The sequence below is a fragment of the Pongo abelii genome, chromosome 10, assembly GCF_028885655.2.
Source record: "Pongo abelii isolate AG06213 chromosome 10, NHGRI_mPonAbe1-v2.0_pri, whole genome shotgun sequence".
In the NCBI taxonomy this organism is placed as follows: domain Eukaryota; kingdom Metazoa; phylum Chordata; class Mammalia; order Primates; family Hominidae; genus Pongo; species Pongo abelii.
Genome location: NC_071995.2, coordinates 21,567,876 through 21,586,325, shown reverse-complemented (window position 1 = coordinate 21,586,325; position 18,450 = coordinate 21,567,876). Strand labels below are relative to the sequence as shown.

General features: G+C 33.2%; 1 protein-coding gene across 2 annotated transcripts in view; it reads right to left on the bottom strand.

Annotated features, from left to right (window-relative positions):
• The window catches only part of LOC100447113 (solute carrier organic anion transporter family member 1B3), a 103,495-nt gene that overhangs the window by 51,665 nt on the left and 33,380 nt on the right, over nucleotides 1-18,450 (bottom strand). For both annotated transcript variants that reach the window (XM_024256918.2, XM_024256919.2), the window contains 5 exons: nucleotides 8,985-9,126; nucleotides 5,608-5,740; nucleotides 3,034-3,155; nucleotides 1,619-1,765; nucleotides 1,323-1,421 (listed from right to left, as the gene is read on the bottom strand). In XM_024256918.2, coding sequence (XP_024112686.2) covers nucleotides 1,323-1,421; nucleotides 1,619-1,765; nucleotides 3,034-3,155; nucleotides 5,608-5,740; nucleotides 8,985-9,126 — 643 coding nt within the window. The remainder of the gene's footprint in view (nucleotides 1-1,322; nucleotides 1,422-1,618; nucleotides 1,766-3,033; nucleotides 3,156-5,607; nucleotides 5,741-8,984; nucleotides 9,127-18,450) is intronic.

Sequence of the window (18,450 nt, the reverse complement as noted above, 5' to 3'; positions counted from 1 at the left end):
TTTGAGAACTATAAAAATAAAAAAGAGAGAAAAGTTTTTCCAATTTTAAATAAAGGGAAGTGTGAGATTACAGGGCATAGTAATTCAGTCAGTCATTGAATTAAGGTACAGATATTCATCAAGAGAGGGAATATAGGAAACAAAGTGGGTTTGGAAATCAGACGATGAGACCAGCTTTTGACAAGTTGAGTTTTAGGTACTTATTTAAAAAAAAATCTAAGAAGAAAAAAAATGGAACAAGTAGTAGAAATATCCATTAAAACAAATTATAGAAAAATATCCATTACAATTAGTAAATTACACAGAAGTTGATTGTGTTTTATTAGTGGTAAAGCAGATTATAGTGGATGAGAAGTACATGGGAGATGAAAAGGTGAGACACTTATGTTAGATGATGTTTTTCTAGGTACTTGGCTTTGAAGATAAATTGAGAAACAGTTAATCATTGGAAAGTTGTTTGGGGATATAAAAATGTATATGTGTAGATAGATGGGAGAGACTTGAGTGTGTTTGCTGAGGAAAAGAGAGGGTGCAGATGGAGGAGAGGCAGAAAGAGGAAATCTAAACCCCAGTTGGATCTACTAATATTAGCTAAAGATAAATACTTTTTCATAAGTATGGGTTAAAAAAAGATAAACATGGACATGGTGAAGGTATATCTGTAGGAAGGAGGGCCTGAAGTCGAGGCAGATATTACAACGTTGACTCTCATTCTTCTATGAGAGGAGAAATAAAGCATGCTCTAAGAGTAAAGACAAAAGTCATAAATTTTATTTATACGTCCTCTCCTTCATTCATTTGTTCTATAAGCACTCATTAAATGTTCCCATAGGCCAAGCCGTCAGTGAGAACCAGGAAAAAAGACCACAACCAAAGTGCACTATGGCCTCTCTTAACCCACCTCTGCCATAAGTCAATGCAGCAGCCACAAGGAGGCTTTCGCAAAGCAAACATCAACATCTGAGTTCTACACATCAACATCCAAGTTCTACACATCAACATCCAAGTCACCATCAACTGAAAAATAAAATTTACTTGACTGGGCCAGTCAGTTTTGGGAAAGGGAAAGTTTGGTTATTTTCGATCAAGTAATCTAAAATAAATTTGTTAAAAATCTCTTTTTACACTTAGTTGTAAAAGCAAAGTACAAACCGGAGCTAAATTTCTTTTTTATTCTGACTATTAATGGATTTATTTCCTACTTGTAACTCTTGAAAAATAGTAAACAAAGAACTATTGAAAGACTAAATTTAATTCTTTGGAAGAATGGTGTCCTGCACTTAAAAGACACTATCATGGTACCTTGTTCTGATTGTACTTACTCAGATCTACATATCCAATATCCACATACATTTTAGCAAACAGAGATCCCAGTGCAAAGCCAATGACTGGACCAATCATTCCTATTGCATTCAAACTACCTGTAAGTATTACAAAACAATTTAATCAGATGTCACAAATACTTGGTTTTCATTTAACATGTTTTTAAAAGTAATATTATACAATACACTTCTGCAAATATTTTTCTAATAGGTAAAATAAAAAACTAATGACATTATTATTTCAAGGGTAGATCCAGGGAATGTAATCATGAAGTTTAATATATTCTGTACGTTACCTACATACAAGGAAGAATGTCCTTCTTTTGCAAAATCATCAATGTATGAAATCCCCAATGGTACTATGGGGGTTTCCCCTATACCACGAAGCATATTCCCCATGAAGACATAGATCCACATGTGTGACCCAGATTCCTTTACACAATCTATCGAGACAAGAAAGTGTTTTACTTTAAACATTAATTTTAACATTCCTATTAGAAATTTAATTACTTTAAATCCTTCATTTTTCCATTTTTATTTGTTTCTTTCCTAATTACAAGTGATTCATATTCACTTTACAAAGTTTGAAAATAAGGAAGGGCACCAAGAAAACAAGTAAAAATTTTCTATAATTACACTACACACAGAAGATCATTGCAAATGTTATTCTGGATCTTCTGCATTTTTAGTGCACAAAATATGCATAATATTCATTATGTACATTACATATTTAAAAATCCAGGTTATTTTTAAGGTGTATATACAATTATCACTATATTGTCACAATTTCCCCATGTTGTTAAGAGTTCTTCTATATTAAAATTTTAATTACTGCATAGTAGTGTGTTGAATAATAGTTTCCTAATTTGGTTAAACAATCTCTTCTTTTGTCGTTACAAAATATTTTTATTTTTATTCTGTTAAACACAGATGTCATGGCTGTGATTATGAAATGTCCTCGTGAACATTACTGATGATTTCCTTAAGATTAATCAAGAAAGTAGGCAAGTATATTTTTGTTCTTTAATATGTATTGAAAATTAATCTCCAGAAAGACTTTCAAATTTATACTCTCCCAGCAATACAGAAAACTTGAAATCATTTTTTTCCTCCACTTCATTTATTTTTATTAAATTTTGGGGTTAAAATTATATTATTGTGTTTTAATAGTTACAAAGTCTTCAAATGCCTTAACATTTTGCATCTTTATAAAGAGAAAGTTATATTATTCACATATTTCTACCACTTTCTGCTTTTTTATTTTAGATGTGTATGTTCTTTGCAAATTTCCTACTAAATTTGTTCTTTTTTCTTATCTACTTCTAAATGCCCTTGGTATATACAATAATCCACTTGTACACTAGGAGATTTATTCTAGGACAACTCATATGTACACAAATTTATGCAGACTTAAGTCCTCTCATTTGCCCTGTGGAAACCGCCTATAGAAGTCAGACCTCCACATGGGTGGTGGGTTTCTCCTTCTGGTTGGTTGGACAAAAGTTGCATATAAGTGAACAGGTGCAGTTCAAACCTGTGTTGTTTAAGAATCGACTGCATATATTAACAGTATGATTTTGTCTGTATGCAAGGGATAAATGTTCTTCCTATTTGTTCTTAAATCAATTTTGCTAAAGAATATCACAAACTTTATAGATGTGATTAAATCTATCAATCTAGAATTTGTTTTACTGTCACTATTAATTCTTACCTTTTTCTACTATCTCAGGTGATGTTCCATTGAATGATAAGGTTTGATTAATTAAACAGGTTGATAAACTTGATGGTGAATTTTCTGATGGATTAATATGGGTTTCTTTAGAATACCTGTAACTATAAGTGCAACATTAGATTGAACATTTTGCTTATCTACTGAGTATTTTCAGTTTTTCCAGAAATACAGAGAAATTTTCTCCTTTATTTGAACTGCTGTCTTCTCCAAATTACCAGAATCTTGTTTGTCAACTTCCCAGCATGTATTTCAGAACAGGTGATGAGAGGGGGTGAAATGGGAGTGTCCACTAAGAAAGACACTTCAATACATCGTGAACAAAGTGGGTTATCACCTTGCTATTATCCTAAGAGTGCTTATAATCTGGTCAAGATATGAAATATCCTGGTTTCACCTGTTGTTTTTTTATCTGTTAACTATGTCTATTTATCCCTTTGAGTTACCATCAAAGATGGTAAATCTGTCTGATTTTCTTTCATGTACACACACACACACACACACACACACAAAGTGCTTGACTTTTCAAAACTCAATAAAAACAAATTTCTAATTCATTTCAACTTTGTGAGGAAAAACTTAATAAGAACAACACAGATGGAGCTGGAATAGGGACAGATGCTGATGCTCAAAAATACTAAGTGCTCTGTGAGTTCTAAGGGCAAGATATAGTGTGCCAGGCATTTTGCTCAACTTCAAAGAACAAGAAATAAAACATGAAGACCAAGAAATAAAACACACAGTATTTGTACTTTGGAAATTTCACACTCTCTAAGATAAATGTATATAATCAAAGATATAGTAAATTTAATATACAAGGTCCTGAGTTGTCACACACCCACAAAAAAGAAATGATCAGCGGCTGGGCGCGGTGGCTCACGCCTGTAATTCCAGCACTTTGGGAGGCCGAGGTGGGCGGATCATGAGGTCAGGAGATTGAGACCATCCTGGCTAACACGGTGAAACCCTGTCTCTACTAAAAATACAAAAAATTAGCCGGGCGTGGTGGCTGGCGCCTGTAGTCCCAGCTACTCGGGAGGCTGAGGCAGAAGAATGGCGTGAACCCGGGGGGCAGAGCTTGCAGTGAGCCGAGATCACGCCACTGCACTCCAGCCTGGGCGGCTAGCGGGACTCCGTCTCAGAAAAAAAAAAAAAAAAAAAAAAAAAAGAAATGATCAGCTTTTCTTGGAGGTGAGGGTAGATCAAAGAAAACCTTACAATGTGAAGGACAGATTAAATGAATATTGAAGATGGGTAGAATTCTAATTGGTAGACAAAGGAAGAAATATTTCAAGTCTGTAGAAATAACAGATGCAAAGATAGGACATATTATGGCACATTAGAGAACTGTAAGCCTAGAATGTGGTCCTCAAATGTGGGGAGCAATGGAAGATGAAGCTGGGGTAGTTGTATTTAAGGCATATTCTCCATAAAAATCATGAAGAATAAGATATTAAGAAGATTAGAGGGAATTATGGGACACAGAAATTATGGTGTCAGAAGCACAGGAAAAAGATGGGCATGATGAAGAAGCCACAAAAATAGAAAAATGAATCAAGATTGTGGAATATGATGAGTATTAGAGCAGTACCATTAAGAAGAAAGTTCTTATAAGGGCCAAATGTAGGGGGAAAAAAAACCAGAATTAATATGGTGACCAAAAGGCATGATTGCTGGATTTGGCATTAAGGAATTGGTGTCTCTAACAAACTGCTCATTGTCTTTCAGTATCCTTTCTTCTCTCCTTCCATAATAACAGAAGCTGGGTTTTTTAGCTGGAAATATGGAAGCCTGGAATAAAGTATATTTTTTCCAACATCTATATATCCATGTGTAAAACGTAACTGACTTCCGGTAAATGTGAAATCAGTGAAAGTGTTTTGCTTCTGAAAATGCTCCTGGAGTTCAGCCTGTGTGCACTCTTTGTTCTTGTTCTTCTCTTCTTCTATCCTGTTGCCTGGAAATACATTGCCACAATTTGTAACAAGAGGACAAGGCCATGCAAGGCATAGCACTGTGATGAAAAGTAGAATCATATCATCCTTGGACTAGCTACATTAAAAAATGTTAAAAATAAACTTCTATCTTATTTACGTTATTGCTATTTTTCAGTTTTCTCATATGAGCTTCTTACTCTAATCATAACTACACAGTTACCTTAGAAAGAGCAGCTTCAGTGAAATGCTGATGGGAAAACCTGTACAGCAGCAGGTGAAGTTGTGAAGCTTTACAGAGGATAATCAAAATCTTACAGGCAAAAACATAAAATACATGTTATACTAAAATTGGTTAATAACACACTTATTTCATATAAAACTGTATACGTTATATAATGTTATTATTTAAAAGTTTATAAAAGCCATGATAAATAAAGAAATACATGAAGAATAAAGCAATACATGAACTATTATATAAGAAATATACTCCATTTCTGTATGCATACCTATAGGTATTCCTCTCAAAAGGTAACTGCCTACTTAAAAGTAGAAAAATAAAATTCTACTGCTAATTTACAAGTAGCTGATAATAAATGGCTCAGAGCTGTTTAACACTTACTATCCCATGAAGAAATGTGGTAAAGCTGTCAAAATACTTCCAGTTCCCATAAGGAGACAACCAATTCCAATTAACTTCGGTCTGTGTAGTTTAGATCCAAAGTAACTTACAAATACAATCACAAGCAAATTTCCTAGAAAAAGAACAAAATTATGTTGATATGACTGTGTCATTTTGTATCTAGTAGAACTGAATGCCCCAAATGAATGCAAACATGCCCAAGACATTGTGTCTTCCCTCAAAGACCATGTAATTTAACTGTGAAGGTGAACTCCCCTACATTAAACCACTCATTGAAAAGTTGTATAGTATTAATAAGTAGAATAGGTTTTATATGCAAAGAAAGCACTTGGGTAATTTGGCTATATGAGAGAAGCAAAGTTTTTTTGAAAATTTGGAGTTTACTGGATTGCATTGGAATGGAAAATGTCTTCCTAATCTGAGGCAAAGATAATCATTCATGCCTATTTTAAACTTATTCTAGGCATTCTTTAAATTTATACTATGTACCTACCACAGTGCTCAGAGTCAGAAATATAAAAAAAAAAATCATGGTACTTGTTCTCTAGAAACACACTAGTAATAAAATAAAACAGATGGATAGATGTGCTATTAGATTATGGAAATAAGGAGCTTAAATTAATTAGGGGCTTTGTGAAAGTTTCCTGGAGGATACATTATTTGAGATGTAATGTTGAGTATAAATTATTTAGATTAAAACATGGAAGAAGAGCAATAAGAGTAGACCAATTCAGATTTATCTGTAGCCTTATATATAACATTGAACAGACAATAATCAAGAATTATTGAACACTGATGGAAAATAGTTTCACGAAAGCAAGCACCAGAATGGACCAGCAGATAAAGCAACACAAGAATAAATACTTAAACAATATTAAACTAAAAAGAGTAGAAACTTTTTTTTAAAAAATCCTGTTAGTATATTTAGAGGTAAAATGGCATGTTGCAGCCATAGAATCAGAACTGGCAGACTAAAAATAATAAGACAACAATGAAGTGTTGTTATAAATTTAAAATATAATTAAAAATTTACAAATTAGAACTTGATATAAAAGATGACATCACACATCAGAGAAAATTGATGAAACATAAAGAAAAGAGGTAGAAATTTAGAGGAAAAAATTTTAAAGGAAAAATATCCAGAAAATGTATTATTTATCTCATACATGTTTCAGAAGAAAAGAAAGAATAAAATACGGAAGAAACAAATAGGAAACAGAAAATAAAGTTTTTGTGTTAGAGGAAGACGTAAGCTTTCATATGAAAGTTCCTACATTTTTCCAGCAGAAATAACGTAGAAAGAGCAAGAGTCTCGGATACATGCTGGTAAATTTTTGGATATTTAAAGATAAAAAAGAGATGCATATCAGTGCATGAAAATTACAGTGGTAATAATTTCTCATATACAACATTGAATGTTATAAAACAGTAGATGAATATTTTTAATGTTTTGAGAAAAAGGGATTTGGAAATTTTAATTCCATACCCAGACAAATTATCAACTAAATATGATACTAAAATAAATATTCCAACAGGCAAGAGCTTAGAAAATATGCCACATTTTCAATTCTTCCTAAAAAAAAAAATTACAGTCATCCCTCATGTCCATGGGTTATTGGTTCCAAGATGCTCTGTAGACACCAAGATTTGTGGACACTCAAGTCCTTTAGGTAAAAAGGTGTAGTATTGCCTGGATGTGGAGGGTCACGTCTATAATCCCAGCACTCTGAAAGGCTGAGGCTAGCAGATGACTTGAGGCTAGGAGTTCGAGATCACCCTGGCCAAATGGTGAAAACCTGTCTCCACTTAAAAATACAAAAATTAGCCAGATATGGTGGCACACGCCTCTAATCCCAGCTACTCGGGAGGCTGAGGCAGGAGAATCGCTTAAACCCAGGAGGTGGAGGTTGCTGTGAGCTGACATCAGGGCACTGCACTATCCTGGGCGACAGAGGGAGACTCTGCCTCAAAAAACAAAAACAAACAAACAAAAGATGTAATATTTCATAAAACCTATCAACATCCTCCTGTATGCTTTATATCGTCTCTAGATAACTTCTAATGCTTCCAATACAATGTAAATACTATGTAAATAGTTGCTATTCTATGTTGTTTTTATTTGTATCATTTTTATTAATATATGGCCATTTTTTAGTTTTATATTTTTTGAATATGACTTGCATCCGTGGGTGTGGAACCTGTGGATACAGAGGGTCATCTATATATGAAGGTATACTCCAGAAAGAGTAAAGATGAGATTTGAAGTCACAGGATTCAAGAAACAGAGATAACAAACCAAACTGATAATGATGGTCAAATAATTGCTGTTAAATAGTTGCAAAGTTTAACAAAAATGTTAAGGATTAATTTCATAATAAAAATAGACATACAGTGAATTGAACGTTAAAACTAATAACATTCCAATTCTAAAATTCTAGATTATTTCATTAAGCCTGGGAGGTAAACAACTGAAGGACATGTAGAGTGTCATATCTCTGAATCACAAACATTCCGAATTTATATAAAGAGATAAATCTTCCTTTGACAATTACATTTTAGTCATTAGTTAAGCATTGTGTAAATACAGTTAAAATAGAAACATGAATTGTAGAAAATATTTGCAGTCTATGTAATAGACGATTTGGTGGTCCCTCCAAATAATTAGAAAGTGAAAAGAAAAAGGGAAAATTAGCAGAGGCTATGAGCTAGCAGTTCGTAAAATAAGAAAAATTATTATATTGAAAATATATTATTTTCAATTATTATATAATATTTTGAATTATTATATAAAATCTCACTATTGTTGGAGAAATCCAAATTAAAATGATGACATCAAAGCAATATCTTCAATGTTCAAAAAAAATAAAAGACTTTAAACCCCCAATGTTGTACACAGTTAAACAGTAGAACCTAGTGTAGGTTGTTCCTATGCAGTCCCTCCACCTAAAACCATAAGAATTATAGTCCTCCCTCAACCTTTCTTCACACTGGGGCACCTTGAGACAAGGGAGATAAAGTTTCCTAAAAAGTTAATTTGCAAACCATGAGTTTGTGTAGGATTAGAGTTTTTCAACATCCTCACTATAGACATCTTGGGAAGGATAGTTCTTTGTTGGTAAGTCTGTCTTGTGCATTGCACAGTGTTTGGCAGCATCCCTGACCTCTACCTCTAGGTACCAGTGGCATCCTCCCTGCTCCAGCCCATTTATAGCAACAAAAATGTCCTAACATACTTCCAAATTGCCCATGAGAGACAAATTTACACCTAGTCTAGACCCAGTGATATAAAGCATGCATGAACAGTTTGTTTTTTAACTTATGCAAGTATGGTTATCAAATAGAAAAAAAAAAGTTACCAATTTCAAAGCTTCCATCAACTAAACCAGCAAGAGAAGAGGATATGTCAAATCTCCTTTCTATCTGAGTGATGGAAATTTTCATAATGATTCCACCTAGTGCTTTAGCAATATAGCTGAATGACAGGGCTGCCAAGAACATCTAAAAACAATAGAAGAAAAAAGGAAAATTGGTTAATCAAAGAACTATATAATGTTTATAGGTACATGGAATTAAAACATTTTTTCTTCTTTACTTGAAAACATTATTTTCATCATAAAAAACATTTTTCCCTATACAAGTTTTTCTTTACTTGAAAACATTATTTTTATCATAAAAAACATTTTTCCCTATACAAGTTGAAACTTCTCAGCCCTATAATATTATCATCAGTACACTACTAAAGCATGATTTTCTAACTTGGTTACAACATTCGATTGCTAGAGTATAGTTAAGGTTGCTATTTTTAAACTAATTTCATTAACTGATTTATAGGAAGCTAGACACTGTTCTCAGATGGCCATGATGGTGAGCTATCCTTTATTTCCATGTGAATAGCACTGGCTAACTGGGAGGGGAACGGCAGTGCATGCAGAGGTAGCACTTTCAGGAAGCTAGCTGAAAAACAGAACTTTGTGGAGGCAATTAGGAATTTTATGACCAACACAAGTGACTGTACCAAGACAGACAAAGGTATCCGATGCAAACAGGAACCTAAAGAGAGCAGGTATGTCCATAATTATATCAGAAAAACTAGATTTTATGACAAAATCTGCCTCAGGAGACAAAGGACATTATAGTAGCATAAAATTATCAATTCACCAGGAAGAGCCAACAATTATAAATAGATCTGCACTTAAAACTAAAGCAATGAGATATATGAAACAAACATAGATACGACTGAAGAAAAAATGGACAGTAACATAATAATATAATAATAATAATGATGATACTTCAATATCCTGCATTCATTTATATACAGAACAACCAGGGAGACTATCATAGGAACCAAATGACTTGAACATGATAGACCAATTAACCTAACAGACAAATAGAGCACTCTCTATCAAATAACAACAGAATACATCTTTTCTCCAGCAGAAATGGAGCATTCTCCAAGATAGACCACCTTGGCCCACACAACAAATCTTAACAAATTAAAAATTTTGTAATTATATTAAGTATCTTTTCTGCTACAGTGCAATGAAACCAGCATTTAAAAGCAGGAATAAAACAAGAAAACCCACAGATATGTGAAATTAAAAAATTCATTCTTAAACAACCAATTGGTCAAAGGAGGAATAACAAGAATTAATAAAATATCTGAGGAAAAATGAAAATGAAAACACAAGCAACCAAAACTTATGCGATGCAGTGGAAGCAGCACTAAAGGGAAAGTTTATAAATTGATATTAAGAAAAGAAAAATCTCAAATAAATAACATAACTGAAACCATCAAGGAACCAGGAAAACAAAAACAAACCCAAAATTAAGAGAGGAAGAAAATATTAAACAATAGAGTAGAAAAAATAAAATAGAAAATAAACAAGAACAACAGAAAAAAATTAATGAACCCAAGTTGGTCTTTTGAATATATCAATAAAACTGAGAGACCTTTAGCTAAAATAAAACAGACAGAAAGGCTTAAATAGCTAAAATTAGAACTGAAAGAGCAGGCATTACAACAGCTGTCTCAGAAATTAAAAAGAATTTTAAGAGATGACTATGAACAATTACAAGCCAACAAACTGGAAAACACAGAATATATTAATACATTCCTAGAAACATACAACCTACTAAAATTGAATTATGATTCAGTTTTAAAAATCTGAACAGAACTATAATTAGGACATTGAAGCAGTATCAAATACTTCCAAAAAAGATAAAACCAGTAACCAATGTCTTCACTAGAGAATTTTACCAAACTCCTAAAGAATAAGTAACACCAATACTTTTGAAAGAAACTCCAAAATTCATTTAATGTGACCAGAATTACCCTAATAGCAAAATAACATAAAGACAGAAAAGAAGAAAACTACAAAAAAATATTCCTGCTGAATATTGATACAAAAATCCTAAACGTAATACTAGCAGACTGAATTCAACAGCATATTAAAAAAAAAATCACATCATGATCCAGCAAAATATATACCTGGAATACAAGGATGGTTTAACATACAAAATTAAATCAGCATAATACATCACATTCACAAAATGAAGGACAAAACCACATGATCATCTCAATTAATGCAGAAAAAACATTTGACAAGATGCCCACTCCTAACATTAATATTAATTCAACCTACTGCTGGAAGTTCTAGGAAGAGAAATTAAACAAAAAAAGAAATAAAATGCATTCAAATTGGAAAAGAAATAAAATTATCTCTGTTCACAGATGACATCATCTTATATGTAAAGATTCTACCAAAAAAATTTAGAAAAAATAAACACATTTAGCAAAGTTGCAGGACACAAATCAACATTCAAAATTAAGAAGTGTTTCTATGCACTACCAATGAACATTTCAAAAGGCAATTAAGAAACTCTCACTAGATCATAAAAAAGATAAAACACTTAGGAATAAACTTAAATGACAAAGTGAAGATTTTTACACTGAAACCTATTAAATATTACCAAAATAAATAAAATGCAAATAAATGGGAAACATTCCATTCTCATAGATTGGAAGATTTAGTATTGTTAAAACATCCATACTATCCAAACTCATCTACAGATTTTAATTTCAACGCGATTTAATTTTTTGAATTTTGAATTTTTAGTTTTTTTACAGAGTCTTGCTCTGTTGCCCAGTCTGGAGTACAATGGAGTGATCATGGCTCACTGCAGTCCCAACCTCCTGGACTCTATCAGTCTTCCCACCTCAGCCTCCTGAATAGCTGGTACTACAGCTGTGCACCACTATGCCTAACTAATTTTTTTTTTTTTTTAAAGATGTGGTGTCTTGCTGTGTTGCTTGGGCTGGAGCTAGTCTCAAACTTCTGGCCTCAAGTGATCCTCCAGCCTCAGACTTCCAAAGCCCTGGGGATAGAGGTATGAACCACCATACCTAGCCAGCATTTGTATAGAAACAGAAAAAACAAATATAAAATTTAGAGAGAATCCAAAGGCACCCTGCGTAGCCAAAATAATCTTGAAGAATAACACAGTTGGATGCTTCATATTTCCTGTTTTCAAAATATACTGCAGAGCAACTGTAATTAAGATGGTGTGTACTGAAATAAAGATAGTCATATAAAACAATGGAATAGAATAGAGTTCAGAAATAAACTGTTGCTTATATGGACAAGTGATTTTCAACAAGGGTGCCAACACTGCATGACAGGGAGAGAACAGTCTCTTCAACAATCGATGTTGAGAAAACTGGATATCCACATACAAAGGAATGAAGTTGACCCATTGTCTTACACCATTTGCGAAAACTAACTCGAAATGGATTAAATGCCTAAATGTAAGACCTTACACTCTTAGAAGAAAATACAGAGAAAATGCTTCAGAGCATTCGATTTGTCAATAATTTCTTGAGTATGACATCCAAAGCACAGGCAACAAAATGAAAAATAGATACATGTGACTACATCAAACTTAAAGACCTCTGCACATAAAAAGAAACAACAAGATGAAAATTTAATCTATAGAACGGCAGAAAATAATTGCAAATCCTATATTTAATAAGGGGCTAATACCCAGAATATATAAGGAACTTCTGCAACTTAACAACAACAAAAAACAAATAATGCAATTAAAAAATGGACAAAGGACTTGAATAAACATTTCTCCAAACAAGACGTATAAATGGCCAATAAACATATAAAAAGATGATCAACATCACTAATCATAAGGGAAATGTAAATCAAAACCACCATGAACTATCACCCCACACTCATCAGAATACTCACTACAAAGAAAAATAACAAATGTTAATAAGTATGTGAAAAAGTTGGATCCACTGTGTTTGTTGTTTGAAATGTAAAATAGTGCTGCCATCATGAAAACTAGTTTGGAGTTTCCACAAAAAAGTCACAAGCAGAATTACCATAGAAGCCATCGATCCTTCTTCTGTGTATATATTCAAAGAAATTCAAACTGGGATCTCGAAGAGATTTTCACACACCCATGTTCATCATAGCATTATTTACAATAGCCAAGAGGTAGAAGCAACTAAAATGTTCATTGACAAATGAATAGATAAATAAAATATGATAATGCAAATCAAAACCACAATGAGATATCATCTCACGCTAGTCAGAATGGCTATTATTAACAAGTCAAAAAATAACAGATGCTGGTGAGGTTGTGAAGAAAAGGGAACACTTATACCTTGATGGTGGGAATGTAAATTAGCTCAACCATTGTGGAAAGCACTTTGGCAATTTCTCAAAGAACTTAAAATAGAATTATCATTCAACCCAGCAATTGTATTCCAGCAACATGGATGAAGCTGGTGGCCATTATCCTAAGCAAACTAACACAGGAACAGAAAATCAAATATTGCACGTTCTCACTTATAAGTGTGAACAAAAAATTAAGTACATATGGATACAAAGAAGGGAACAATAGACACTGGGCCTACCTGAGGGTGGAGGTTAGGAGAATACAGAGAATAGAAAAACTACCTATCAAGTACTATGCTTATTACTTGGGTGATAAAATAATCTGTACATCGGCTGGGCGTGGTGGCTTACGTCTGTAATCCCAGCACTTTGGGAGGCCGAGGCGGGTGGATCACGAGGTCAGGAGATCGAGACCATCCTGGCTAATGCGGTGAAACCTCATCTCTACTAAAAATACAAAAAAAAAATTAGCTGGGCGTGGTGGTGGGAGCCTGTAGTCCCAGCTACTCAGGAGGCTGAGGCAGGAGAATGGCATGAACCCAGGAGGCGGAGCTTGCAGTGAGCAGAGATCGCGCCATGGCACTCCAGCCTTGGCGACAGAGCGAGACTCTGTCTCAAATAATAATAATAATAATAATAATAATAATAATAATAATCCGTACATCAAACATCTGCAACACACAATTTACCTATATAACTAACTTGTACATATACCCCTGAAGTTAAAATAAAAGTTTAAAAATTTTTTTTCCAACTTTGTTACTTTTTCAATATTATTTTGGTTATTTGGGGACCCTCGCCATTTCATATGACTTTCAGTATTGATTTTTCCATGTCTGCAAGAAAAAAAAAAAAAAGGCTGTTGGGATTTAGATAGAATTTGTGGTAAATCTATACAGAAATCTGGGTAGTATTGTCATTTCAAAAATACTAAATTTTATAGTCTATAAACACTGGATGTTTTTCCATTTATGTGGGTCTTTAATTTTTTAAGCAATGTTTTATAGTTTACGGTGTGTGATTTTTTTTAACCTTTTTGTTTAAATTTGTTCCTATATATATTTTTGAGATGCTATGATAAATGGATTTACTCCTTTAATTATTTTTTGATGCTCATTCCTGGTGTACAGAAACACAAGTAATGTATGTGTGTGTGTGTGTGTGTGTGTGTGTGTGTGTGATTTTCTACTATGTAATTTTTCTTTAATTATTTATTAGCTCTAGTAGATTTCTTGTGGATTCTTTGGGCTTTTCTTTACATATAATTATGTTATCTATAAATAAAGACAGTTTTCCTTCTTTCTAATTTGAATGCCTTTTGTTTCTTTTTCTTGTCTAATGGATCTGGCTAGAACTTGTAAAACAATCTTGAATAGTGTTAGTAAAAATGAGTATTCTTGTCTTGTTTTTAATTACAGGGAGAAAACTTTCAGTTTTTCAATATCAAATGTGATGCCAGCTGAAGATTTTTCATAAATGCCCTTATCATGTTGAGAGAGGTCCCTTATATTACTAGTTTTCTGGGTGTTTGTATTGAGAAAGTGTGTTGGATTTTTGTCAAATGCATCTAGTAAGATGGTCATGTGGCTTTTTCTTTGCTTAATGTATTGCATTCCTTTGAGTTTCATGTATTTAATCATGCTTAAATTTCCAGGATGAATCCATCTTTGTTATGGTGTACAATCTTTTAAATGTGCTGTTGGAACTAATTGGCTAGTATTTTCTTGAAAATTTTTTATTATACTTAATAGATTTTATTTTTTAAAGCAATTTAGATTTACAAAAAAAAAATTGACCATAAATTACAGAAAGCTTCCACATATTCCCTCTATCCATACATAGTTTCCCCTACTATTATGTTTACCTTCCATTGGTGTGGTACATTTGTTTACACTGATGAACTAATTGTGATGCATTATTATTAACTGGAGAGCATATTTTACATTAGGGTTCACTTGGTGTGTTGTACAGTCTATCGATTTTGATAAATGTATATTGATAGGTCTTCTTCATTACTGTATCATAAAGAATAGTCTCCCTTACCTAAAAATCCTCTGCACTGTGTTTCTTTCTTTCTTCCTCTCTTCCTCAAACACTTGGCAACTACTGAGCACATTCCTCTCTTTAGATTTTTCTTTTCCAGAATCTCATATATTTGAAATCTTACAATATATAACATTTTAAGATTTGCTTATTTGCTTACAGTTATGTTTTGGATGTCTTTCCATGTATTTTTACGACTTGATGTCCCATTTCTTTTTAATCACTAAAAAAAATTCTATTGTTTGACTGTATCACAGTTTGTTTACCTATTCACCTACTGAAAGATATCTTGGTTGCTTTTAAGTCATGACAATCATGAATAAAGCTGCTATAACACTTGTGTGCAGGCTTTTATGTGGATATAAGTTTTCAAGTCATTTGGGTAAATACTAAGGTCTATGACTGCAGGATTGTACAGTAAGCCTGTCTTTAGATTCATAAGAAACTATCAGATTGTTTTACAAAGTGGCTCTACCATTTTACATTCCCACCAGCAATAAATGAGAATTCTGGTTGCTCCTCATATTTGCCAGCATTTGGCATTTTTTGTGTTTGGAATGTTACTCACTCTAATAAGTATGTAATGAAAGCTCATTGCTTGAATTGGCAATTCACTATTGACATATTATGTTTAGCATGTTTTCATATAGTTATTTACCATCTGTATACATCCATAAGTAAGGTATCTGTTCAGATCTTTTTCCCATTTTATAATTGGCTATTTTCTTATGATTGAGTTTTAAGTGTTCTTTGTAGATTTTGAATATCAGCCCCTTATTAGATATATCATCCACTGGTCTCCATAGTTTCTGATAAGAAATCAGTTATTAATCTTATGGGACAGCACTTGTACATGATGATTCCCATTCTAGCTGCTTCCAAGATTCTGTATTATTATTATTATTTTGACTTTTAATGGTTTGATTACAAAATATCTCAAAGTGAATTTCAGTTTTTTTACTTGGAGTTCCTTAAGCTTGTAGGCTATTGAGATTTATGTCTTTCATCAAATTTGTGGTGTTCTCAGCCAGCCCATTTTTCAAATATTCTTTTTTCCCTTTTCTCTCTCTAGTCTCCTTCTGAAATCCCTGTAATTTGTATGCTGCTTCACCTGATGGTATCTGACAGGTCCTTAGGTTTTGTTCACTTTTCTTCTTATATATATTTTTTTTCTGCCTCTCAGACTGAAATTTTCAATTGGCCTATCTTAAAATTTGATGATTCTGTATTCTGCCTGCTTAAGGTTGCCACTGAACTTTGGTTTCAGTTCAGGCTGCTATAATAAATTACTATAGACTAAATGGGTTGAAAAATAAACATGTATATTTCATGATTCTGAAAGCTGGGTTGTCTGAGATCAAGGGGCCAACATAATTGAATTCTGGTGAAGGCCCTCTTTTAGGTTGAAAACAGCTAACTTCTACTTGTACCCTCACAGGGAGGGAAAAATTTAGTTGGCTCTCTCACATTATCTAAGGGCACAAATCCCATCATGAAGGGTTCCTCTCTCATGATCTATTTACCTGCCAAAGGCCTCAAATACCAACGCCTTGGGATCAGGGTTTCAATATGTAATCAGCAAGGAGGGCACAAATATTCAGTCCATAACTCTTTTCTTATAAATTTTTATTTTAGCTATTTTTTTTTTTATTCTTCCACCTTTGGTTAGCCTTGGGCTGAGCCTGAGGATCAGCCTTAGGTAAAAGCTTATGGTCTTCTCAGGTGTTTTACAAGTGAATCTACTACCCTGGGCATATGTGAGGCTTTCTAAATGCCTCCAGGAACATGAAGTGCTAGCTTCACAGTAAGCTTGATAAATTTCTATTTTTATTAAAATTGTGAACTACCAACCTCCAGCTCTCTGCTTTAAGTTCATTCAAATAAAAACAAAACAGAGATACAAATGTACATAATTGTCAGATAGATTTTAATGTGTCACTGGCAGGAAGAGACAACCGGCATCGAGGTAAGAGGTAAAGTCTCTATCTACCTCCAGTCACGGCAAGCTGTTCATTAGTGTAATACGGTAAAATTTCTGGACTTACAGTCAGAAGACAGTTCTAAGCTTCTACAGTTTATTTTATTTTAAAAAATAACTCCCCTGCCCCACTGAACCTTCTATTTCCCATAACTCTCCCTTGTGTCCTTTCTAGTAGAAGCTTAGAATTGACTACGCTTGCATAACTCAAATCCTATTTTTTGCGTCATTCCTCCCAAGTATCCGTGGATTATGTTATTCTGGTTATCCCCTGTTCTTCCAGGGATTTGTTTCAGACACTCTTCTCTTTTTACTTTACATACTTTTTCTGGGCAAACTCACTCATTGTCATTGTTTTTATTACCATCTGTTAAGGACCGAATGTTTGCATATCCTTCAAATACATATGTTGATGGTTTTTGTTTTAGCAGCCTGAGCTGATTAAAACACCAAGACATAGTTTGCAATTCCAGGTCAACAAAGTTAAATACCTTATAAAACAAAGAAACTAACTAACTAAAGAATAACACTCTTTGGAAGCATATAACAATGTTCAAAATTATCCACATAGGAAGGTCCAGGAAAATGTGAGATAGTCTCACGAGAAATGACAATCAACAAAAACCAACCCATAGATGGCACATATGTTGGAATCACTGACCAGAATTTTGAAAGAACTATTCTAACTATTCTCTTTGATATAAAGGAAAACAATGTCGTAGTAAATGAAAATAGAGTGAATGTTACCAAAAGAAGTAAGCTATGAAAATGAAAAAAAATTGGAATATGTGAAATAAATATGTGTAACTGTTGTTGCTTTAAAGTCTGTTTTATCTGATATAAGAATAGCTCCTGCTCACTTTTTGATTTCCATTTCCACAGAGTGGAACAACAGTTTAAAAAAAAAGACAAGGAAGATCATTATATAATGATAGAAGAATCAATCCAACAAAAAGAGATTAAATTTTTATGCACCTAACAATGGAGCTCCTAGATTCATAAAACAATTACTACTAGACCTAAGAAATCAGTAGACAGCAACACAATTATAGTGGAGAACTTTAAAACTTCACTGACCGCACTAGACAGATGATCTAGAGAGAAAGTCAACAA